The following is a 26,130-nucleotide window of genomic DNA, read 5'->3' on the forward strand; positions in this document are numbered from 1 at the left end:
TAGCCCGTCAGCGCTATTCGGCTCTCGGGAAGGAAGTGAAACGCTCATGTGGACGGGACAAAAGAGCGTGGGCGGACACCCTAGCCGACGAAGGCGAGAAAATCGCGAACACCGGCAACATTCGTCTCCTCTACGATGTCTCACGTCGCCTTAGTGGAACCAAGATGAATGCTACGATGCCCGTGAAAGACACGTCTGGACAGTTACTGACCGACCCTGCTGAAACCTTCTTCAAGTGTCGGTCACGCCATCAACACCAAGGGTTCGACGCATTACCCGTGTCAACACCGAAGCTCCATCAGTTCAGGAGATAGAAACAGCCATCCGTAGCATTAAATGGAACAGAGCCCCAGGGGTCGATCGCATATCAGCTAAGATGCTCAAAGCTGACCCCGTGCCGTAGTATCTGCACAACTACTGCATCAATTATTCTGCAACATATGGGAAACCACGACATTTCCGGTCGACTGGATGCAAGGCGTCTTAATAAAAGTAACCAAAAAGAGTGACCTGTATGCGATAATTGGCGGGGCATCATGTTACTGTGTATCGTTCTCAAAGTCTTCTGCCTCGGCAAAGTGATCCTTAACCTGTTACAGGAGAAGATTGACGCAACTCTCCGACAGGATTCCGTGCCGGATGATCCTGTGTGGACCATATTGTCACGCTCCGTATCAACCTGGAGCAAATCAATCAATTCCAAGAGTCTCTCTACCTGGTGTTCATTGATTACGAAAAAGCTTTCGACCGTCTCAATCACGGAAACATGTGGGACGCCCTCAGGCGCAAGGGTCTCCCTGAGAAAATCATCGGCCTCATTGAAACACAGTACAGCGCATTTTCGTGCGAAGTACTGCACAACGGTGTTTTGTCCGATCCTATCCGGGTCGTTGCTGGAGCGAGGTAAGGATGAATCCTATCACCGCTACTGTTCCTCATCGTAATCGACGAGAACCTGGTAGGTGCGATTGACCGTGAATCAAATCGTGGATTGCTTTGGCAGCCCATTACCATGGAGCACCTAAATGACTTCGAACTGGCTGATGACGTTGCTCTCCTAGCTCAACGGCACTCTGATATGCAGAGCAAGCTCGATGATCTTGCCAATCGCTCCTCAGCGGCAGGTTTTACCATCAACGTCAAAAAGACCAAATCGTTGGATGTAAACACGGTCAACCCTTCCAGCTTTACGGTAGCTGGGTAATCAGTGGAGAATGCTGAAAAAGCTTACAATATCTTGGTAGCCAAATGGCGGCCGAAGGCGGCACCAAGATCGACATAGGTGTACGGATCAAGAAGGCGGGGGCTACTTTTGCGAGTTTAAGAAACGTATGGAAACACAACCAGATTAGTCAACGCACCAAAATCCGAATTTTCAACTCGAACATGAAATCTGTACTGCAATACGTCAGTGAAACCTGGTGTGTATCAGTGGAGAACACTCAACGGCTGCAGGTCTTCATCAATAGATGCCTGCGGTCAGTTTCAGGGAAGAGAGGTTTGCTTCTGCAAACCTGAGCGTTTGTTCTCTTGGTGGAGTGGCTCACAACAGAGTCTGTTCCCCTTGTTAGAGCGGCAGATCGGCATCCGAGTACCAGGGAAGGATCAGTTGTGAAGTCCCGTAGGCTGCAAACGAAGACAAAAGTCGCGCTGTATAAAACTGATTTTTCCTTTCGGAGCTGATCGGAGAGCTTTTGGAGTCTTCGAACGTTAAGTGCTGTGAACAGTACTTGGCGGTAAGCTGGCGTACGGCACCTGGCGGCATCGCATGAACTACGAATCGTACCATGTATATAATGAGATGATTTTAGTGAAGCAAATAAAACACGGCATGCTGCGGTGGGATGGCCATGTAGCTCGTATGCCGGAGAAACGAAAACCATATTGAGCAAAGAACCAGGAAGGTGCCGTCGGCTTCGTGGTAGGCCGCGCACGCGTTAGCTTTTTGCAGTAAGGAGGACCTAAGGACTCTTAAACGTTCAGGACGACTGGAAGCGATTGGCCCAGGAAAGAGAACAGCTTCATTCGGCGTAGACTCACCGCTACGAGTTGTAGCCCATCAAGTATCTGGTATGTATAGTCCAGTCCTTGCACATATGAAATACACAACATGCATGCTGTTAACTTTGAATACATTCACCGAAATTGAACCAAAATTATACCACTGCAGGGTACCGGCGTCAAACAATTGCACTGACGACTCAACCATCCATAAGGTAACTCTGGATAAGATTTAAATATTTCTCCGTCATCTCCGACATCCATTATTTTCACCTTTCCATCAGCTTTTACGGTATGAACAAATGAAAACGAAAGTACTTACACGAAGTACATGAAAGAAAACACCACAACAAAACAACCTTAATGAGAATTTGAACCGGTATGACTGTCGACCCACACAGTACCGCGTAGAAGCTCTATAAAAATCATACCCACTCAGCATAAAGCAGAAACCATCCAACAAACGCAAGTGCACGGCAGAATGTAACTATCACTAAAAAGGCATTGTGGTAGGCACCAGCGAAAGTACTTTAGTTCGTGCTCGTCGCTGGGACGAATCGGTTCGGCCTGTATCCAACGAACGCGTTTTATTTTCAAGTTCCTCGTTCCCGTATAAGCCCTATAACCGAGTTAGCGAAAGACCAAAGGTTATCGGTACATCGAAAATTTGTTTTCTGTTTACGGTCAGTCAAATTTACATTATAACAACTAGGTAATTGAAAGTGTGCATAATTTGTTGGGTCAAGTTTGAGACGGAAATTTAAATTGGTAATAAACGGCTGCGTTTATATGTTTAAATAGAACACTGGATGGAAAATCAACCAACTTCAGGTATTCTTAGTGGAGGTTTTAGGAGATGAACCAAACCCCGGCTGAAAATCTCGATAATAAAGATAATAATAAAGTGGAGGTTTTGAAAAAAAAAAAACATTAATCAAGTACTACAAAAAGGGAGACAATGCAAAAGTATAAAACAGCTGAACACAATTATGGTTACCTATCGTTGAATGCTTTCTTCTGTGACAAAGTTAAGTGGATTAGGTGTAATAACGTTTGCGCTGCATTTCAAGTGGGAAATAAGGCAGATTTACGATCTGATGATAATTACGTGGCTGAGGCTCCTATCGACAAAGCGGTAAACGTGTGGACGTACAGAGAGATTATCCGAATGGAGTCTGGGTTCAATTCGCAGACGGTCCAGGATCTTTACACAGTCCAAACGCGCCTGCCACACTATATACGAATGCAAAAATCATTGACAAATCAAGTTTGTGGGTAATAACTGCGAAAGTGGTTTCCCAAGCAGCACACAAGTCACAAAGGAGTGTCGACAGCGCAGGTTTTTGGTTGGACACGAGTCATTTTGAAGTCATTCTGCCTTTGAGTTAAAATTACATAAATGTAGCTCCTGTAGAACCAAAAACCTGCGCTGTCGACACTTCTTTGCGACTTGTGTGCTGCTTGGGTTTTAGAACACTAGCTGAGAGTTATGCCTCAATTATGACGTTACACCAAGAAGAATAAAAAAGTGTGAATGATATTTGAACTTACTGAATTGAATTTGAAAATGTTGAATTTGAAATCGTTTTCAGTGAGACTGAATATGACAACCTCGGTGATATGAAATATCCTCGATAACCGAGTCCATAACGTTGTGGTGATGAGGTTTGCATATCATCACTCCTAACGAAAGCTAGCAAAGAGTTATATAGATGGATACACATTGTAGTAAGGGTCTGGGTAGTTCAAAATATAAAATGTTGGTAATAGTGATCAAGGTTTTTTTTTTGGTTTTCTTTCGGGTTCTGAATGACTGTTTAATATTTGAGCGCGATCAGTTATGTCAACACTATCGACAATTAAAGTTAGTGTGGGACTTTCTATGGAAAAAGTCCTGATAAAAAATTAAAAAAAATATTCTGAAAGTATGTAATTGATTCGCAATGCGCATAATTCAGACTAAAACAATCATGCCCAAATTTTGTTGTTTGGGACCTCAAATGGCATTTAAAAAACTTTTATCTGATTGATTCTGATCAATTATTTTAAATTTTCCCAAACAACGTTGACCCACCAAACCGGCGCGACGGATGAGCCACATAGACCGCCAAGCGTGTCCTGCGCTATCTACAGAAGATGAAGAGCTGCAGCTTGCGCTTGGGTGGTGCATTCGAGGAACCATTGCACAATGGTCCGAATCCACGTTTTAGCAGGAAAAAAATCCGTATCTCTGTTTTCGTTAATTTTAGGCGTTTGGTGTCTTCAGAGAAGTTGTTTGAATTTGTTTGCTGCATCTTTTCCAAAAATTTTTGATTAGGGTGGTCCTCGTCTTAACTCAAATCTGGAATAGAACTTTTTAATTTTAAGTCATACGCGATCGAGTTCTTCAGCAAAGTTGTAGGCAATGCTATTTCAAGCAACTTTGCCAAATACGTCGTTTATCTAGCTCTTGATTTGAACATAGTAGGTCAATTCGAAGTTTTGGCTTAGGGTGAGGCCTCCAAAAACGTTTTTTTCGCAATAACTTTTTTATTTGATTTTTTTCGAAGATGTGAGCTTCGGAGCATTTGAAGAGCAAGTAATGACGCATATTTATTCTGAACATTGCATGTTGCTAGGTGGTGTCATTCAAATGTTATGGGCAATTTTGACTTAAAAACAACGATGTCTTGAAATGCTTATATCTCATGGAGCTGGTAAAATAAAAATAGTTCTTTAAGCGGCATTTGGAAGGTCACATAAAAAGCCAAATTTGGAGCAAAAATTACAAGAACGTTATTTTTTAAATTAGAATAAATCGACTCCAAAAATCCCCTTAAAAAAACGAAAAAGTACATATAACTCATACAATTTTAAAGATAGAGCCAAACTGTCTTCGGAAAAAATGTGGGTTTTTACCATACCTAAAAGTTTCCCATACACGACTTTTTTGTAAAACGTGAAACAAAAGCTTAAAATTGATAATTTGATTCTTAGAGGTATAAGTTATGTTTTTCTAGAAAATTAGAACGATTATATTCTTTAAAAATAAATTATCAATTTCAAGCTTTTGTTTCACGTTTTACAAAAAAGTCGTGTATGGGAAACTTTTAGGTATATTAAAAACCCACATTTTTTCCGAAGACAGTTTGACTCTATCTATAAAATTGTATCAGTTATAGGGTATCGGGATGCTTCGTTGGCATAGTCCCCTCGTTCGGCCTATCTTAACGTTAACCAAAAACTCAAACAAACATGCCGAACTGGATATCGGAAAAGCTTTGCGCCAAACAACTGTAACATTTCGCTTCAATTTTAGCACTTTGGAGTATTAAAATTGTATGAAAATGTCACTTTGTTTAGTTTTTGTAGACGCCATGATTCTTCAGCTTAGTGGGTAGTCTATACACATGGTCATAAATGGCATGATTCTGGAATATTTCGAATTGCCTTTTCAATGACTGAACATTTGATGCGACGGTCAAAGATGCTAGTTTGAATTTGTATGTTTGTTTTTAACGAATAATAACTATTTTACAAATTACATGTGGGCCGAATATTGAGGACATTTTTTTTACAATGTACCCAAATCTTGGCCCATCAGTAAAGTGACGTCAAAAACACCGATAAAGTGACGTCAACAACATTGCTTGCGTAAAAACTAGAAAGAACGAACAGAAAAATAGATTTTGTGTGCAATGACTGTAAAAATATAACACAAAAATCGGGTTGCATTGTTTTCGTTACTAAAAAAGAAAGAACTTTAGTTTAAGTGATTTATTTATAGTTTTTTGAAAATTTGGCTCCGAAAATGTAATTTGAAAGTATGATTGGTGAACAACCAAAGATAATACCTCAGCAGAAATATTGAAAAAATAAGATAATAAGTAGTTCTAGTGCATGGAAAGCAATAGGCCAACGTTGTATCCACTAATAGGCCAATTTTTGTACCATAGACCAACGTTGCATACCATCACATCGAATCTTTTCAACTTAGTTAAGTAAATTCTTGAATATTTACGTTAGTTTACTTCTCATTGGTGAAACATGCATTGCCTAGAGTGCGTAATAGAGTCAACATATTATTTATAGTGCTATTAATTCATGAGCTATGGTCAAAATTGTCAAGGCGGTTTGCAAATTAGGCCAAGGAATGATCCATATACCCTATGTAGTTTTTCAATTATTTAAGGGGATTTTTGGAGTCGATTTATTCCAATTTAAAAAATAACGTTCTTGTAATTTTTGCTCCAAATTTGGCTTTCTATGTGACCTTCCAAATGCCGCTTAAAGACCTTTTTTTATTTTACCAGCTCCATGAGATAAAAGCATTTTAAAACATCGTTGTTTTTAAGTCAAAATTGCCCATAACATTTGAATGACAAGACCTAGCAACATGCAATGTTCAGAATAAATATGCGTCATTACTTGCTCTTCAAATGCTCCGAAGCTCACATCTTCGAAAAAAATCAAATAAAAAAGTTATTGCGAAAAAAACGTTTTTGGAGGCCTCACCCTAAGCCAAAACTTCGAATTGATCTACTATGTTCAAATCAAGAGCTAGATAAACGACGTATTCGGCAAAGTTGCTTGAAATAGCATTGCCTACAACTTTGCTGAAGAACTCGATCGCGTATGACTTAAAATTAAAAAGTTCTATTCCAGATTTGAGTTAAGACGAGGACCATCCTAATCAAAAATTTTTGGAAAAGATGCAGCAAACAAATTCAAACAACTTCTCTGAAGACACCAAACGCCTAAAATTAACGAAAACAGAGATACGGATTTTTTTCCTGCTAAAACGTGGATTCGGACCATTGTGCATTGTCAGGACATTCAGATGCCAACTGCACTCAGAAATAAAAGTATAGGGAACCCGAGCAGAGCAGAATATCAAAATAATAACAACTGAATCACAAAACCTATTTTTATATCTTCTTTTGTTATTAACAACTTATTAAGGCATAACTTTTCCATAACAGGTTTTGTTGGCCAATCTTATTTTGTTTTGATCCTGCTATTGGTATATTTTCTTTAAATAACATTTAAATAAGATGTTTTGTTGTAGAACTAGTTCTGTTGTTATTGTATAATTGAGAGTGCACCATTATTTTATCACCAATAGCACAACAATAAAGTTTTGCAATCACAACTACACCATGCGAGATTTGCAGTAAAAGAAATGGAAAAGTTAACATTTGCTTATTTCCATACAAAAAGCCATGGATTCTATGAATCGGTTAAGCTGAACTTTTGACACGAAACTAAGAATTACTTTTATTTTTTATTTCTATTTAGTTCGATCAATTTCATGGAAAAATGTAGAATTTCTGTTGATTCTATTTTGGAAATAAAAAAGTGAACAACAATGATCCACCATAACTCATAAACAAAATTATTTTGAAATTATCTCAAGGCCGATTGGATTAGGAAGACTGGATGCGTGCCATTCTCGTTGAATTACTGCCTTATGAGTTATAGTGGGCTATAGCCTTATGTCGAATTCGTTTTTGAACCTGGGTTGGAACTGGATTGGCGGAAAATGTGTAAACAAACAAACGTCAAACAAACTCAAACAAACTTTAGTACAAGCGAAACCGAAGTCGGGTTGGGGTTGAAACTGTGATCTCATCCAGTTCCAACCCAGGTTGGAACTGAATCAAAAACGAATTCGACATTAGGTATGGCAGTTTATTACTTTTTATTTTCAAATTTGAACCAACAGAAATTCTTTTTTTTTTTTCAAAATTTGTTATTGAAACATTGTATAAATTCACTGTTATTAAGTTGTTATGAAACTAACAAGACCTGTTATTTAACTGGTCTTCCAGGAACATTTTTTTGTTATTTTGCCGCATATGAAAGACAAGTTTATAACATGGTATGTTATGTTAATAACATGAAAATAACTCTTTCCGTTACTCAGTTATTTTGCCAAAATAACACATTTTATTATACTGTTGGTATTCCCTTCTGCTCGGGTTTAAAAGTTGAACCAAATTGCTGCTTTCCGAAGTAGCGCCAATTTTGAGTGATTTTTTCTCCCACACGGAAATAATTTACTACGGCAAAATCGCATGTACATGAAAGCCACGGGTATAAGCTTTCTATGAAGTGGTAAAAAGTTTGTATTTGCACTGAATTTCATTGAAGAATTCGATTATTCGTCAACAATGATTTTAATCTTAATTTGAACCATCATAATCATAATTTGAACCAATTTTAATCTTAATTTGAACTGCTGACGGCAGCAGCTCGAGCATCTCCCACAACAGCCAATTTCATGCTGAACAATGGAAAAACACAAACAAAACAACCACTAGCGCAGTCTGCAGGCCAACACTGGAAGCTCGCCCCGTTTACTAGTTCAAATTTAGATTATTTATGAAACTTATCCAGATATGCATACTCACCACTGACAGTAGCAACTTGCCGCATAGGTGATGCTCTAGTGTTGTCAACGCTAAAAAAACCTTACACACCAAAAATCGATTGAGGGTTTCAGCATAATTTTGCTGAAATTTGCCAAGCTGAAGGCTTCAGCAAAAAATTTGCTGAAATTCAGCAAAGTTTTGCTGCTTTGTTCAGTAAACTCTGCTGATCACCAGTAACGTTTTGCTGAAAATCAGCAAATTTTGCAAAATATTGCTGAAAGCGTTTAGTGTGTAGGGTAGACTGAGGAGAGTTGATCCCAGAGGAGACTTGTTCCCATATTTTCTCGGAATCAAAAGCAGTTTTCTTCTAGCATATTTTTTCCAAAACTACATGTGGACAAATCACAATGTTTTTGCTACAATTGATTTCGATTGTGCATTGCATTATTTTTAATGGCTTCGGAAATCTTTCAGGCGATTCCGAATAATCTCAATAACTTTGTGAAAATTGAAACAAATCGTGTCAAAATTTCACAGCTCAAAGTATAAATAAAATACTATCAAACGTATTTATCCAAATAAGGCTGTTATATAAATGTTTTAATTAATGCAGCTTAGCATATACAACAGTGACAAGGGGAGACTTGATCCCTCGACGATTACACACACATTGTACATGTGAAAAAAAAGTTCGGAAGCCTCTATTCACTCGGAATTCTAGCATATTCAATGATAAAACGTGTCCACAGCGTGTCCGGATGACCGCAACCTTACTTTTGTAAGAAATTCTGTCTCATGGCGAAAGTAAAATCAGTCCACAGCGCGTCCGGATGACCGCACCCTTACTTTTTTAACCCTCGCGCTGTTGTATTTTGTACAACACGTTGAAAAAATCTCGCTTTTTTTACTCAGCATTGGCGTGGTGCCGACGCAGGTAGTCAACCGCGCGAGTTATGGAAGGTTAAGGAATTCTGTCTCATGGCAACAGTAAAAACACAGTCCACAGCGTGTCCGGATGACCGCACCCTTACTTTTGTAAGAAACGCTGTCTCTTGGTGACAGTAAAAAAAACAGTCCACAGCATGTTCAGATGACCGCACTCTTACTTTTGTAAGAAATTTTGTCTTATGGCGACAGTAACAACAGTCCACAGCGCCTCCGGATGACCGCATTCTTACTATTGTAAGGAATGTTGTCTCATTACAACAGTAAAAAAATAACAGTCCACAGCGAGTCCGGATGACCGTATCCTTTTTTTTGTAAGAAATTCTGTCTCATGGCGACAGTAAAAACAGTAAACAGTGCGTCCGGATGACCGCACCCTTACTTTTTTAAGAATTTTTGTCTCATGGCGACAATAAAACAGTCCACAGTGCGTCCGGATGACCGCACCCTTATTTATATAAGGAATTCTGTCTCACGGCAACAGTAAACAGAAGATACACATAAGAGAAGAACTGTGAAACCCGGATTACATATTTTGGTTTGGTAAGCAGTCATAGTAAAAACATAACAAAACTTGCAAAATTTAATATTTGTTTAGTACCTAAACTTTGCAAGTTTATTGTGATGAATGATCCATGTTTCTGATTAAAATGCGAAGGCTGCGCACAACTTCCAACATAAAAAAAAATCTCAAGCTGGATAGTGTCGTGGCTCAGCTGTGTAACGTCTGGTTTAATGGCAGTACTACACTACTAGTAGGTATTCAGTAAAACTTTGCTGATGGTAGACATGTGAACAGTAGATACACATTATCGCTCAGTGCTCATAGATTATAAAACAGGAACGACGTCGAAGGCTGGTGTTTAAAATGAACAAAAAGAAATTGAAAATTATGTAGCTGCAAGCTTCTGTTACTACATTCATCCCTGAGAAGAGGGAAGATGTATGGCACTGAATCTGCATTGTTATTCGACTAGGCTTTAATGCACGCTAGTAGCACTGCCAAATGCACATCAACGCAAACTGTCGTCGCGTCACTACTTCGCGAATGTCAAAGTGTAAACACAAGTTACTTCCTGGGGCACCCGCTTGTCCACAATAATTCCAAGCTTCACAGTGCTCAAGCGTAGAGTACGGGACCATTTGGGCAGGAGTTGCCGAACGGCTGAGGCGATCAACTATAGGGTCTGTGACCATTTGGGCAGGAGCACATACTTTGGGCACTTGCTGCTATAACTCAGTCAATTTCAAACCGATTGTCTTGATTTTTTGCAGATGGCTAGATACTTTGCGTATCTGATCGTGTTTCAAAAATCAGGTCAGTCGGTTCAAAATTGACTGAGTTATAGCAGCAAGTGCCCAAAATAGGTGCTCCTGCCCAAATGGTCACAGACCCTATAGTTGATCGCCTCAGCCGTTCGGCAACGGAAAGGCCCGGTAAGGACACAGGTAGCCTTGGTTCAGCTAGCCGTGGTGAACGCCAATAAGTCCGTTAAAGTAGAGTAACTCAAGGTAGATTGATCGAGCTGCCGGAGGCTTGCTTCAGGTGTCTTGAACCCTTATTTGAACCGGTCCACACATCGTGGGACTGGAATGGTCCTGTTAGGTGCAACAAGTAACATTTTTTAGTCAAATAGACTAAAAGAGGTTCCTGGACCATCATAAAACCAAAACAAAAGGTGTTGAGTTTTATGACGGTTATCAAAACCTTTACAAGACTAATTGGTCATCAAAATGTTATTCGGGAAGCTTTGTAGATGATTTTAAGACGTAGGTTATGAGGTATGAGGCAGCATCAACCCTCCCAAGTGTGAAGGTAAAGCCGGTGACTTCAATGCCTCGAACGTGGAATGGGGAAACCGTCCCACGAACCAGCGGAGGCAGCTCGTGCTTGAGGCACTGGCCATGATCGGTGTCGCTATAGTAAATGTTGATAAGGTACTAAAATTACCGGAACTGAGCAGAGTCGATCATCGACGGTAATTTTTATAGTCCTGTCTAGTGAGTGCTCGAACTGGCACCTACAAGAACAGCGACCACCTGGCGGTACATAACAGTATCGACTACAATAACAGCAGGCTGCTGACGGAGGAAGAAGCTACTAGGCCAAAGTCAAGGCTTCGGAGGTGCAAGACATCATACTTCAACGACGAGGTATTGAGGAAGGCGATCCGCCATGATCGAATTTGGCGGCTGCCAAAGCCCGAGCAAAAGTGCCTTCTAGGAGGGTCGTGATGGCCAAGACACGGGGTGTAATGGCTCCCACTGAGCAGTCTTCAGAGATGCTGGAGAGTATCGTCGAAGGGCTTTTCTCGCGTCATGATCTCAGTCCTTGGCCTGCGTAGGACTGGGGCTGGCGACGAAGGGAGGATCCCCGATGAGAGTCTTGCGAGGTTTGCAAAATCCTTCCAACGAACGTAGGTAATACTTCGGGTCCGGTAGGAGTTCCGCAACGGCAAAACGGCAATCCACATGTGGTGGAGACACAACACCGGACAAAGCATGAATGTCAAACATTTGATCAGCTTTCGTCCAAATCGTCTCGGCGTCACAGAGGTGACACGTGGACTCAAAAAATGGCTAGTTCAAGCACAAATCAAGAAGTGGTCCAAGGGTTCAGAGTCGGCTACACAGGTCAAAGGGCCGCGTTTAGAATATCCTGGTAACGTCGCTGTCGTGGCGTCGGTCTGCTGAGTTGGATTCGTAGAACCTGTGGATGGAAACGGCAAGGCCCGGGGCAGAGGTGGAGGATCCATGTCGGCAAGTCCCTCTATGTACTATGCTTTTTTTTCTCGTGAACTTTTTTCAGCCGTTGAAAGTCGTGATAAGAAAAGTGTTAACATGTTCGTTATTATTCATTCACTTTAAAATATGATTTTAAAAACAGCTTGATCCCTTGCTTGATCCTGAGGGGATGTGACACCGTAATTTTCGATCTTGTCTGATTGATCTTTCCCATAGATGTCTCATTTTCAGATTTGAATGGGGATGTTGGACACACTGAAATTCTTCATATTCGTCCTACTGTTGCTTATCACAATACTACTGAATCAAAATGTCACATCGAAAAAATCCGGTGAGCGAGATATCAGCCAGTTTTGGCGCATCGAGAACGAAAATGGAAGTAAGAATCATTATCAAATTAGATAGTTGCGCAACGAATATTCTTACAATTTCTATTACAGCACTCAAGATAGAAAATCAAACGATTCCTTCGGGAATATACAGCGCACTGGAGCAAGCCCTGATCATCGAATCGGTGCTGGACTTCAAAAACGATTTGACCACAAAATGGATAGCCCGTGACAATTGGACGTACTCTGTGCCCCTGACGTGCAACATTAAAGAGCTCAACTTTACCAACGTGGTGCTAACGCTCCATGGAGTGGACACATTCTCGAAGGTATACCTCAACGAGGAATTGTTGGGCGAAACAAGCAACATGTTCGTTCGTTACAGATACAACGTGAAGAATGCGCTCCGGAACGAGGTAGGTAAGATAAGTTTACTACACTTACAAAGGCATCCAGTTGTAAAATTTCATACTCAATATAAGACGGTTGTTGCTCTGAAGTTTCAAAATTATATATTTAAGTCACTTCGATTAACGAACAATTCGTACTGCATTGAGTTTGTTCTGGAACCTATTGTGCACATAACTAAAAGATCCAAACATTACGTTTGGCATAACGTCGTTTTTCGTAACGTTCGGATATTACTCATTTCAGTGTAAAAACTCCCCGGAACTGCGAATCCAAATCCGATCGCCCGTTTCGGAAGCGTCTCTGCTGGCATCTCAGTACGACCAACTGAAAATAGTTCCGGAATGCCCCCCGCCGCGGTACAACGGAGAGTGTCACGTGAACATGATCCGCAAGATGCAAGCCAGCTTTGCCTGGGATTGGGGCCTGGCAGTACCTTCAATGGGGTTATGGAAACCGGTACGGTTGGAGTATTACGATTCCGCGAAAATTCGGGACATCACATTTGCGCTGTTCGACGAGGAGACCCACTGGAGGATGCTGGTTGGAGTGTATCTAGAGTCCGGAACCACAAAACGGAAGCTTCAGGGGACTTTGATGTTCAAAATATTGTAGGTTCGATGGGAGTATAGCATATTATGTGAACCTTAAAGTTATCGCCATCTTTTTCCAAACAGAGGGGTTCAATTGGAAAACGAAATCGTCAACGTGAGCAAGAACAGTGACGAATCGGGAGAGCTCTTTGTAGAGCATACACTGAAGGTCAACAAAACCTCGGTAGACCTTTGGTGGCCGAATGGCTATGGCCGACAGAAACTGTATAACCTCTATGTGAAGTGGGAAGATAATGCAATCAACAACGTTCAGCTTCATTATCGGGAAACGTTGATCGACGAGAAGGTCATACGAATCGGTTTTCGAACCATCCAACTTAGCCAGGAACGAACCTCCGATGGACTTATGTTCTACTTCATCGTTAACAGCGTCCCTATGTTTATGAAGGGGTCAAATTGGATCCCTTCATCGGTGTTACCGGAAAGCTCGTATGATGAAAACTACGGTAAGTGAATTGAACTCGCAGTTGGTGCCAATACAAACCAGTCTAGATATAATATTCCTAATAAATCCAGAAAATGTAATTCTACAACAACAAAAAAAAATGTTAACGATGTCTAGAAAGCATTTACTTAAAGCTTGTTCTGGTGTTTTCTTAGATATCTTTGATGCTTAAGACAATGTGAGGCTTTTGGTGCCATATTTAAACCACAGAGAAACAGACGTCAGACTCTCATCGCTTCCCATCAATCACCTTTTTAACGGTTGATTCAAATATTTGGTAGTAGGTCGATTGAACACTCGCGGCGCTGGTATTGTTTTTGCTCCTGTTTGACATTTGCTCACTACCGCCATCTAGTGGCGGCCCGGCCAAACACAGCACATTTAGCATTGGGCGATTACGTTTTCGTGACGATGTTTTTTAATGAAATTTGTTCCAAGTGTTACGTCTGTTTCTCTGTGTTTGAAAGATGCTTTGGTCTTGGATTCACCAAATACTGAAAAATCGACATTACTTCTCGGCATTACATCGAAAGGCGATTAGAAAATTGAGTGTTTGTGGATGCTCCCAAAGAGGAGTCTTTTCACCACTTTTTTAAAAGACACGGACTCCGGCTTCAGCCAGAGGCTGTACAGACTGAATGAAACTTAACACTAGACAACGTACACACGGAGCATGCACCACTGCAGTGGATACAGAGAAGAAACTATCTTCACGAAAAATTTCATCGCCCGGAGCAGGAATCGAACCCACACCCCATAGCATGATGCGATCAGAAACTTGGTGACCCTAACCGCACGGCTACGAAACTCTTTTGTGTAATCTAGTGGCAGAGACGCTAATGAGGCACCTCAATAGTAGCGACTTTTCTACTTGTGGTTTCACCGACTACTACCTATGCATTGTCGTAGCTAGAGGGGGGCATGGAAAGTCGTGCCCCCCCCCTCTTTTTTGCCGCCAGTTTTTTTTTTCAATCAATAATTAAGAGTTTCAGAAAAAAATCTAAAACCATTCGAACAACTAAGGTTTTTATCTACAATTATCACTTGCTTTCCACAAAACCACACGAAATTTCGCCAAGTATCTATATTTTCAAGAGTACCACTTCAATATTGGAGCGGAACTGGTGTGATGGTTAGAACACTTGACTATCACGCCGAGGACCTGGGATCGAATCCCACTCCCGACAAACTCGCAAAATGTGAGTTCTTCCTTCGGAAGGGAAGTGAAGCGTGGGTCCCGAGATGAACTAGGTAGCCTTAGGGCTAAAAATCTCGTTAATACAGATAAAAAAACAAAAACTTCAATATTATCATAGAATTTTACACTTAATAACAAGCTTGGTTGAATGGCTAAATTTTGTGATTCTTTTTCAAGGAATCCAAAAACAACATGCCTAATTTTCCGGATATGCCGGAACCAGTTAAAGATTTCCACCAGAGATCCTTCCAGGTTTTTCTGAAGGTTTATTCAGAATGTTATTCACTGATTTCTCGATATATTCTTTCAAGACTTCCACAGGAGATTGCTTCCATAATTCCATATGGATTTATTTGTAATATTGCCGTAGGAATTTCTCCCAGGATTTTTTTTTCGGAAATTTTACCCAAAATTATTCAAAAACTAATTCAGGAATTCCTGAAAAAGTTTGTTCAAAAATTCTGAGAATTGCTTCTGTATTTTTTTTAGGAACAACTTCAGGGATTGTTTAAAAAAATCTCCAAGGTTTCCCCTAGGAACTCTTCTTGGAATTGCTTCAGAAATTCCCCAGGAATTCTTTCAAGAGCTCCACCAGGAATTAATCCAGGACTTTCTCCAAAAACTGTTTCGGGATTCCCTTGGAATTGCTTCCGGGATTCCTCCTGAGGTTTCTTCAAGAATTCCTCCAAGGATGCTATAGTGATGCCTACAGGAGTTCCTTCACGAACTCTACATTAGGATGCCTTCAGGATTTTTGTCGAGAATTCCTTCTGTGATTTATGTGATTTCCCAGGACACCTTGGAATTTTTAAGAAACTTCACTTGGAATTCCTTCATGAATTCTTCGTGGGATTCCTCCAGGGATTCCTCCAAGAATAACTCCAGAAATTCCTTTGTGAATTCAAGAATTCTTCTAGGAATTCTTCCAGGGATTCCTCTAAAAATCCTCCAGGAATTCCAATAAAGATTCTTCCAGAAATGTTTCTAGAGATTCCTCCAATCCAGAAATATCTTCAGGGGTTCCTCAAAGAATTGCTCCAGTGAATCTTCAAGAAATACCTCCAGGAATTTCTCTAAGGATTCCTCTTGGAATTTCTCTAGGAATTTATCCAAGAATTACTCTAAGGATTCCTCCGAGAATTTATGCAGGGATTCCTCCAGGAATTCCTATATATATTCCTCCAGGAATTCGTCTACAGATTCCTCCAAGAATTCTTACAGGTATGTTTTCCAAGAATTCCTGCAGGAATTGTTCCACGCATTTTTTTTTAAGGAATTCCTTCAAGAAATCCTCTAGGGAATCCTTTAGGGATTGCGCTAAGGATTCCTCCAGGAATAGATCCGGGCATTCCTCCAGAAGTTCCTCCAAGAATTCCTCCAGAGATTTCTATTGGCTTTTCTATATGGATTCCTCCAGAGATTTCCCTAGGCTTGCCTGCAGGCATTCCACTAGGAAATTCTCCAGTGACTCTCCCAATTTCCCCAAGAATCCATCGAGGAATTACTCCATTCATGACCCCTGTGATTAAAACGCCTATAATAGAAAAAAAATACCCCAGGAATTCTTCCAGGGATTCCTTCAGAAATCCTTCCACGAATTGATCAGGGAATTTACTCAAGAATTCCTCCATATCCCCACCAAGATCGCCACCAGTGATTCCTCTAGGAATTTCGTCATTCCTCTAGGCATTTCTCCAGAAGTTCAACCAATAGTTCCTCTTTGAGTTTCCCCAGGAATTCCTCAAGGAATGTCTGTAGGCATTCCTCCAGGATTTCATCCTGGAATTTCTCCAGGGACTCCTCCAAGAGTTCATACCATAATTACCCCAGGAATTCCTCTTCGGATATCTTCAGGAATTGATTAAGGAATTCCTCCTAGAATTCGCTCAGAAATTCGAACAGTAATTGCCAAGAGTTTCTGCAGGAAATCCTCCACTTTTTTTCAGGGATTATTTCAGGAATTCCCTTACTGCCGTAATTCTGCAAAGTGACGTAAGCGCCATTCAAAATGTCGATATTTTTTGGTATATTATATAAAATATCTGGTGTAGAAATAACACTGTGGTATGCCTGCTGTATTAAAATGCAAGATCTAGTCGTAATCTATCATCTATGGAAAGAACTCAGAGGATAAGCAAGAGTTTTATGCATAACAACCGAAAAATGGGCCAAAACTATCAATGTCGCTTACGTCACTTTGCAGAATTACGGCAGCTTAGGAATTCCTACGGTATTTTATTCTTCATAATCCTCCAAAGATTCAATTAAAATTCCTCTAAGAATCCAGGAATTTCTCCAGAGATTCCTCCAAGAATTCCTCTAGGGATTTCACTAAGAATTCCTCCAGGGTCTCCTCTTCAAATTATTCAAGGGATTCCGCTAGAAATTTGTCCAGAAATTCCTTCAGGATTTTCTCCAGGACATGCTTCAGGAATTCTTCCAGAAGTTTTTTGAAGAATTCCTCCAAGAATCCTTCCAGGGATCCCTTTAACCTTCCTTTGGCATCACGTTGGTAACAGCTCGCTGACGTAGTGTACGGTTTGGGCCAAAAATGACCCTAATGCCAAAGGAGGATTAAGGATTCCTCCACAAATTCCTCAAAGGATTCCTCTAGGAATTTCTCCAAGAATTCATCGAAAGATTTATTCAGAAATGTTTTTAAAGATTCATCCCGGAATTTCTCTAGAGAATCTTCCAGGAATTCCTCCAGAAATTCATGGGATACCTCCAGGATTTTTTCCTGGAATTTATCTAGGGATTTCCAAGAATTCCTCAAGAATTTTTAAAAAATTCGCAAGTATACTTCCAGAAATGCCACCAGAAATTTTCTCCCAGTATTCCTCCAAGGATTCTTTCAGAGATTTCTCCAAGAATTACTTCAGGGATTCATCCAGAAATTCCTCCGAGCATTCTTCCAGGATATTTTTCAGAAATGTCTCCAAGGATTTCTCCAGAAAATCCTCCAGAAATTTCTCTAGGGATTCCTCCCAGAATTCTTCCAGGGATTGCCCCAGAAATTCATCCAGGATTTTCTCCAGGGATTCCTTCAAGAAATCCTACAGGTAGTCCTTCAAAAATTCCTCAAGAGATTCCTTCACGGTCTGCTCCTTAAATTCCTTCAGGCATTCCTGCAGAAATTCCTCCAGGAATTTTCTCCTCCAGGAGTTTCTCCTGGGATTTTTCCAATAGTTTTCCCAGGGATTGTTCCGGGAACTCTTCCACGGATTGCTTCAGGAATTCCTCTGGTAATTTCTTCAGAAATTCCTCTCGGGATCTCTTCAAAAATTTATTCAGGGGTTCCTTAAGAAATTTAAGAATTTTTTTCGTCATCTTTTCCAGGGAAGTACCCAAGAATTTTTCCAGGATTACCTGAAGATTTCGAGGAACTCTTCCAGCGATTAGTATTTGAATTCTTTAAGATTTATGCATTCCAATACAGGAATCAGGAGTTATCTCCAAAAAATCTTCCAGGAATCCACGGATTTGTTCAGGAATCCATCCATGAATTTCATCAAGAACACCCCTTCCCCTTGATATACTTTTTTTGCTCCAAGAAACCCTTCAAGAAGTTATCCATTGATTTTTTTAAGGAACTCCTCCAGAGATTCCTCTAAGAGTTTTCGCAGGGATGTTTCGAAGGTGTTCCTTTAGAAAGTCCTTCAGGGATTCTTCCAAAAATTTGTCAAGGTACTCCTTTATAAAAAAAGCACCCGGGAATGCCTCAAGGGTTTCCTCCAACGATTGTTTCCTGGGGAATTTTATCAGACTTCTACTTCCGAATTTTGCCAGCTTTCTCTTCAGGAGTTTATTCAAGGACTCCATCAGAAATTCTTACAATAAGTCCTCCAGGGATTTTTTCACACATTTCATCATACATTTCTCATATAAGAATAATGGCAGCGCGGGTTTTGGTTGCGCAGAAGTCACTGTGACTTAATTTATACAAATAAATTCTAACATGCTAGAAGCGCTTTCAGAAATTTCTCCAGGGAATTCTTAAGGAATTCACCTAGGGAAGACTTTCGGAATTCTCCCAAGGTGTCCTCCAGAAATTTCTGTAGGAAATGCACCATGAATTTCTTTTGCAATTCCTTCTTAAATTGCTCCAGACATTTTTTTTTTTGAATACATTTCAGCGATTTTGTCCAGGAATTCCAGGACTCAGGTGAATTCCACGATTTTTCCTAGAATTTGAGAGTTCTACGGAAATACCTTCAGAGAATTATTCAAGAATTTCTCCAGGGATTCTCACTGGGATTCCTAGAGGGTTTCCTCCAGTGATAGTTTCAAGGCTTTCACGAGAATACCTTAAAGATTTTTTTTTTTCAAGGATTATGCTCTGAGATAAGTACAACCCCCTTCTGACTGAAAAGCTGGCTACGCCCTCTTGGACATTCAAAGTTGTTGAATAATTAACAGAAAACTTTGTATTCATTTCCAGTCAAATTTCTCCTGTATGCCGCACGTGATGCCAACATGAACATGCTGCGAGTATGGGGCGGTGGAGTGTACGAGAGCGACTACTTCTACCAGCTTGCTGACGAGCTGGGAATTCTAATTTGGCACGACATGATGTTCGCGTGTTCCATGTATCCCGCAAACGAAGCCTTCCTGAACAGTGTTAAGGTCGAAGTCATCCAAAACGTTCGACGAATTCAGTACCACCCGAGTATTGCAATTTGGGCCACTAACAATGAAAACGAGGTGGCTCTACGTCAGAACTGGTACGGAACGAATGTGAACGAGGACGTCTACATCGAGGAATACAAGAAGTTATATGTCAGCGTGATACAACCTAGGATTGCCAAAGTGGACAAATGGCGTGCTATTCTGATCTCTTCACCATCCAATGGAGATCAGTCGACCAAAGAAGGCTACATTTCTAAGAATCCTCAGGATCCACTTTACGGTGATGGTAAGAATTATTTTAAAATATTTTTTGTCAAAATTCTGACACAGATTTTTCAGTTCACTATTATAACTACATACATGATGGTTGGAATCCAGTCATCTACAGAGGAGGACGTTTCATATCAGAGTACGGTTTCCAATCATTCCCGGCACTTACCAGTTGGCCTGTACGGGACCTAAGAAATGAAGAGCTAACAGACCTGATTGAACATCGCCAGCACAGTCCGTTGGGAAACGTCCCAATTCTTCATATGATCGACGAAAACCTCCCGATGCCAAGTAACGAATCCGCCGACTATTGGCGGGACATCATCTACCTCAGTCAGATTTCGCAGGCTATGATCGTCAAAACGGAAACTGAAGTGTACCGGTCGAAAAGAATCGAGCACGGCACAATGGGCGCACTCTATTGGCAACTCAACGATGTCTGGATAGCTCCATCCTGGTCTAGTATAGAATACGGCGGAAAGTACAAGATCCTTCAGTACTGGATAAAGGACGTTTTCGCGCAAAGTCACGTCATAGCGTACATCAACGCTATGAATAAGTTAGATGTCTATCTAGTTCGGGACACTTTGGGTTCGGATGAAGTATGGACTGTTGAGGTTAATATCCATCAGTGGGATAAGTTTATGCGTGTTGACAACCTCACTTTCCATTCCATCAAAGTTCCAGAAAATACAGTCGTACGAATAGGAACCTACGACATCTACGACCACTTGCGCCAAAAGAATATGGATCCCAAAGAGCATCTTTTGCTGATCAATCTGCTCCGAGATGGCACCAAAATAGCCGAGAATGTTGTGCTGCTGAAAAAGATCAAAACTGCAACGCAGATAGCAGATCCTTCTCCCAGACTCACGATAGCCGCGGTCAACTGTAATGCGGCCACCAATGTGGTGCACGTGAGCCTAGAGGTGGTCGTTAGTTCACCGGCAGTGTTTTTGTACATGGATCTGACCCCGGAGAACAGTTCACTAAAGCAGTGTCAGTTTTCCAAAAATGGATTCCTCCAGTTTACACCCATACAGACCGTCCACCTGAAGTGTGTTGATATTGGGTGCAAATCTAAACTACAAGCTAGCGACATTGAGATATTGACGGTCAATGATTTATTATTGCGGCAGACTAACTAGCTGATATATGTGGCAATAAAGTATATTTAAATGAGATCTCTTTTTTTATTCAATGAAAAATACATCCCTATGAAACAATCCTTGTTTCATGTGTTCAATGTAAGCCATATTCAATGCATTAGACAACTCGTAGTTGCTGCTTCCTAACTGACCAGATGAATCGAAATTGCATAGAGAGCCAAATAATGGGGCTTAGAGCATCTTAGAACTGATAAGAACGGCAGCTAAGCGTCACAAGTTAAGAAGTCAAAAACAGCTCTAGCAATGGCCTTCCGGTCATCGAGAAGTGAAAGGAGTATTGGGCAAGTTTGGCTGAGGCATCGATTTAAGGTCAAGATATGACGAAGCCGCACCTGGAATTTTCAAGAGCACAAATCTGAAGAACCAAATATCGGTCTATGCTGAAAAGTTGATCGATTGGTAACCCGCTGGTGGTGACCAATCGATCAACTTTTCAGTGCAAACCGACCTTCGGTTGTTCAGATTCGTGCCCTTGAAAACTCCGGATTTGGCTTCGTCATATATTCACCTTAATCGAATGCTTTGAATCGATGTTTTCACATCGATTCGATATTGTTCGGGTAATAAACCAATTTTTGTAGCAGCTGGTTGTTTCTGTAGCAGCTCAAACTGTAAATTGTATTTCTTTTATTATTTTGTAATCTGTATAAATTATCTATGAAACTTACAATATTTGGTTTTGAAATCCTCCTACAAACATCACAATTTCTTCGCTTTTTTGCCAGTCCACATTCCAATAACTCAACCTTAAACCGTCAGAAAAGATACATTATTCGATCTTACACACATTAATATGACCACTTACGGATCCAAAATATTCCTTTCTTATAGCACTAACTTTTCTTCCCGATTCTACGATTTAATATTCATCCCAACTTGCAATTTATATCCTTTTTTCACTACTTTCAATCACTTACGTTTACCAGATTTTCTCTTGTTTTTGTTTTAAATATCTTTCCCACATTTTCTCCCATCCTTCGATGAAATATTAGGGGAGACTGGGAAGACATTACAACTCGACCGCTGACCGCCCGTAAGAGCGGTCGTGCTGTACAGCGTTGTCGTAACAGATAGTATTAAATGTTGCAAAACCATAAAATGTTTGCAGCATTCCCGAGAAGGTGGAAAAATCTGATGAATAGCATATTCAGTTATGATTGATTGAATTAAGGACTGTTCAATTTATAAAACGGACAACTTTACAAGGCTATAAAAAGAAGACGCGTAGTTCAAATTTAACCACCCTTGATTCGTTGTTCAGTACATCATCTTTCATTATAGTAATCATTTTTGAATCGAATAAAAATAGTTTTATTTTAAAGAAAATCGGTCAGGTGTAAAATAAGGCGAATTTTTCGATTCCTGAAAATTGAAAATATATATAAAATTACTGTTCAAACATGGTATATTGCTTTTAATACCAGAAAAGTATGTTCCATGCTGCAGCAGCATGAGTAATAAACATTCTGACAAAATTTAAACTCAATTGGAAAATTAAGTATTGAGATATTAAAGTCTCAAGTGAGATTCGATTTTTTGAATAAAATTCAATTGTAAAGCAAAAAAGGGGATGAAAGTATTAAATAATCAATTTTTTCATGCATTCAGTCGAAAGTGGGAATAATGTGGTTTTAAATGCAGAAAACTGCTTCTTAAAAGCATTGTTGGTTTGGTTACTGTGCGCCATTACAGACACAGTTATCAAAACAGTTTCGTTCTTTGAAGGTTCTTCCAAATAACAATGCAACCAAATGCAAAATTTGCAAAACAATGATGTAGGAAATAAAAACTTTGCGTCCGATTATTATTAAATAAGGTGTACAATAACATAGGGCCAACTTTGTTGAAAATAAATAATAACAAGATTCGCTAGAGTCGAAAATCTGTATCAATGGAGCAAAAAATATGAAACTTTTTAATATGGCCATCTTTATGGATTAAATTTTGGATGAAAAATGCAATTAAAAGTAAATTTCTCTTCTGTATCATTCAGAGAGCAATATTCTATTACTCTGGATAAATTTTTAGCCGAATCCGTGATGCTATTGCAACACAGGACTTGAATGAACATTTTTTAATAAATTCTATGAAAACAAGGCAACTTACTATATCATGCTGGAGACTGCTTGGTGCATTATTATTGACCAACTATTGAGCTTTACCTTCAGTAGAATAGTATAAGATTCCAATACATTAAAAATTTCATGAAAATGTGCATGTTAAGTATGTGGAAAGTTATGTCGAATTTTGAGAAATGGGTTTTTATTGATGTTTTACGAAAACCGCTTTAGTTACACAATAAAGAACAATTTGGTTAATGTTATATTTTTCCTACATTTGAGAATAGCTATAGAAAGTTACGCAAAAAATTGATAATGATTTTATTGAAAAATAAAAAAGATATCGCACAAGCAAGTTGTCCGTTTTATAAATTGAACAGTCCTTACTGAAGAGCAAAAACTGATATTGGTTTGATTGATATAAGAGGTAAAAGAACAGAAATAATCTAATATGGTGAACTACTCAATAATAGCACAGAGAACAGACATCCAAGTCCAGTTCCGAAACTGTGTAAGAAATTTAACGGTCATTTGAAATCGGCAACACAAGTGGCAATAGCGTGGCGCTGCAATCGGTTAATTTCCCATACTAATTTTGTTCACCACTTGAAATGTTTCAATTCACCACTGACTGTGGAAATATGGTGTTTGGTGGCGTTAGTGTTGTCATCGTGTATTGGTTTGCAACCTTACTCAAGTAAAGATTCAAATCCTTACACAACCTTCCGAATGAAATTTGTTCTAGCCTGGATGTCTGTTCTCTGTGATAATAGCTCATTAAGATATTACAAGATCAAAACAATAGCAGACAAGATTTGTCACTTTTTTTCTAGAAAAAAAAATAAAAAATAGCAGCATCCAGCATCGAACCTACGACCTTAGGATTTACAGACGGCGATGCTTACCACTCAACTGTGGCTCGCTGTTGTAAATAACATGGGAATAAGAGCATGCGGTTCTTCAATTCCACAGCTCAGAAAGGGGCACAAGGCATTTCACTAACATTGAGCCATCTCTATGGGTGTATGTGTTCCATTTCGTGCAGAAGAGCTGAACTTGTTCTTATGTAGAAATTTTCAGCTATTTCGACAAGAACAAAAACTGATGTCATATCACTTTGAGCTATTCGTGCGATATTCATTAGAATTTTAAATAACTCATTAACCCTAAAAGGGATACCTTAATGGCCTCAGTTTCGTCACCTCGCTGAGTGTGTTCCATCAAAGACGAGCTCTGAAAGGCGCCTGGGGTCCAATGGACCCCAGGTATCCCTTTTAGGGTTAAAATCACATCGAGCTAAGACAGCAAAAAGTGTTCGATTTGAGATATGATATATATTCTCGTCTACCCGGGTTGAGTACAAGTTAATGGAATGTTTTATTTGTCTAAATACAGGTAATCTTCGATATAACGTACCCTCGATATAGCGTATTCGATATAACGTACATGTTGCTTCGATATAACGTACAACATTAAATATTTTTATTTTTCCCAGGAATAATCCTTAGATAAACTACGAAATCAGTCAAATCAATGTTTTGTTGCCTTGTTACCCAGAATTAGCGCAATTTGGGGAAACATTTAGTGTAGGGTATTTAAGCCAATAGTGGACCCCTTACCTATAGTGAACCCCCTTATATTTTTCCTAATTTTCCTGCTTAAATCTGTTTTTACCGGTGAACTTCCACCGGGAGACGATGGATCATGTTCCTAGCCAGTAGTTACAAGTGGTGGAGCTACGCTGGAAAGCAATAATTTGATTTTTTGAACAAATTTGTAAATGTAAACAAATCTGGGGGACCACTATTGGTTAAATCCAAGGGGGTTCACTATTGTCTCCGTTTTAACATGGTTAACGGGTTGCGGATTCCCGAAGCCATTTGCACGTTCCCATTGGAAATTTCAAGGAAGTTTTCGAATATTCAGTTATAAAAATTCACCGTTCTTCGGTTCGTTTGGACAATCAAATCTATCGACACATGAAACCTCACCTAGCAGTAAGGCGAAACTGGAAGCATTTTTTTGTGAAATTTGGTTCAAAAATGGTTTCTACAAAAACGAAAAATATGTTCTACCACAAAAAAATCAGAAGATACCTTGATCCATACTCTACATGTGTACGAAAACCGATTTTGAAAATATTGCTTCGTCATTTAATAAAAAATCAAAAACCAAAAAGTGACGAAATGCTTCCAGTTTCGCCTTCAGCTTTTTCTTTAATATGTGTCCATTTGTGACAAACACAATCTTAAATGCATGAGAGAACAACAGTTTCAAAAATTATCAAAGATAATCACTTTTTTCTATTTTACTTGTAGAAAGTTGTCTTGTTTTGTTTGTTAGTCAGATTGAAATCATGAAGAAAGTGATATCAACCACTATAGCAACGGTTGGATCTGGTTGCTGAATATATGAATCCACTGTTCACCGGGTAGGTAGGTTGCCATTTTGAAACCGATTTGGCAACGGTTGGTGGGGTTCGTGCGTTATGAAGGCGGTTGCCAATTTGGGTTTACTCACGCATTGGTGGGCATCGTCTAAGAGAATACGATTTATCCTATAGTGGACCCCAACAATCCTATAGTGGACCCCGGGGGGACCACTATAGGATAATTTGAGCCAGATTTGAAATGATTATTTTATGGGAAGTATAGGGTGGTTTGGTAAGGTTTTTGTGTGCAATGTGCAGGAAAGACATAGAACTTGCTGTGCAAACGTTGACAGGGGCAATTTAATTGGAATATCATACTGTTTTAACGATCAGAGCAATTTTCAGCTACTAAGGGGTCCACTATTAGTTAAAATACCCTACGTTATATCGAAGCAAAATGTACGTTATATCGAAGCACAAAAAACGAAATGACTTTTTCGTGAAAACTCAAGTTTTTCATTATTGGTTTTGTGAATTTCGCCGAAATCATTATTTGGGATTAATTTCACGTCGAATACATCAATACTACCATA

The 26,130-nt window shown here is 39.7% G+C and overlaps 1 protein-coding gene across 3 annotated transcripts; it reads left to right on the plus strand.

The window, feature by feature from the left end:
- The first annotated feature begins 2,527 nt into the window (after positions 1 to 2,527).
- Positions 2,528 to 21,121, plus strand: LOC109423066 (beta-mannosidase). Of its 3 annotated transcripts, none has more exons than XM_029852510.2 (7): positions 2,528 to 2,713; positions 12,261 to 12,423; positions 12,485 to 12,789; positions 13,028 to 13,392; positions 13,459 to 13,841; positions 19,480 to 19,953; positions 20,007 to 21,121. In XM_029852510.2, exons 2-7 carry the CDS (start codon positions 12,282 to 12,284, stop codon positions 21,083 to 21,085), a joined length of 2,748 nt encoding a protein of 915 aa, XP_029708370.1. In that variant the 5' UTR covers positions 2,528 to 2,713; positions 12,261 to 12,281; the 3' UTR covers positions 21,086 to 21,121. The 3 variants fall into 3 exon arrangements, with proteins under 3 accessions (XP_029708370.1, XP_029708371.1, XP_029708369.1); XM_029852511.2 differs by having other exon boundaries at positions 12,276 to 12,423; XM_029852509.2 differs by having other exon boundaries at positions 2,528 to 2,684.
- The last annotated feature ends 5,009 nt before the right edge of the window (positions 21,122 to 26,130 follow it).

This window comes from Aedes albopictus, chromosome 1, assembly GCF_035046485.1.
Source record: "Aedes albopictus strain Foshan chromosome 1, AalbF5, whole genome shotgun sequence".
Classification (NCBI taxonomy): Eukaryota; Metazoa; Arthropoda; class Insecta; order Diptera; family Culicidae; genus Aedes; species Aedes albopictus.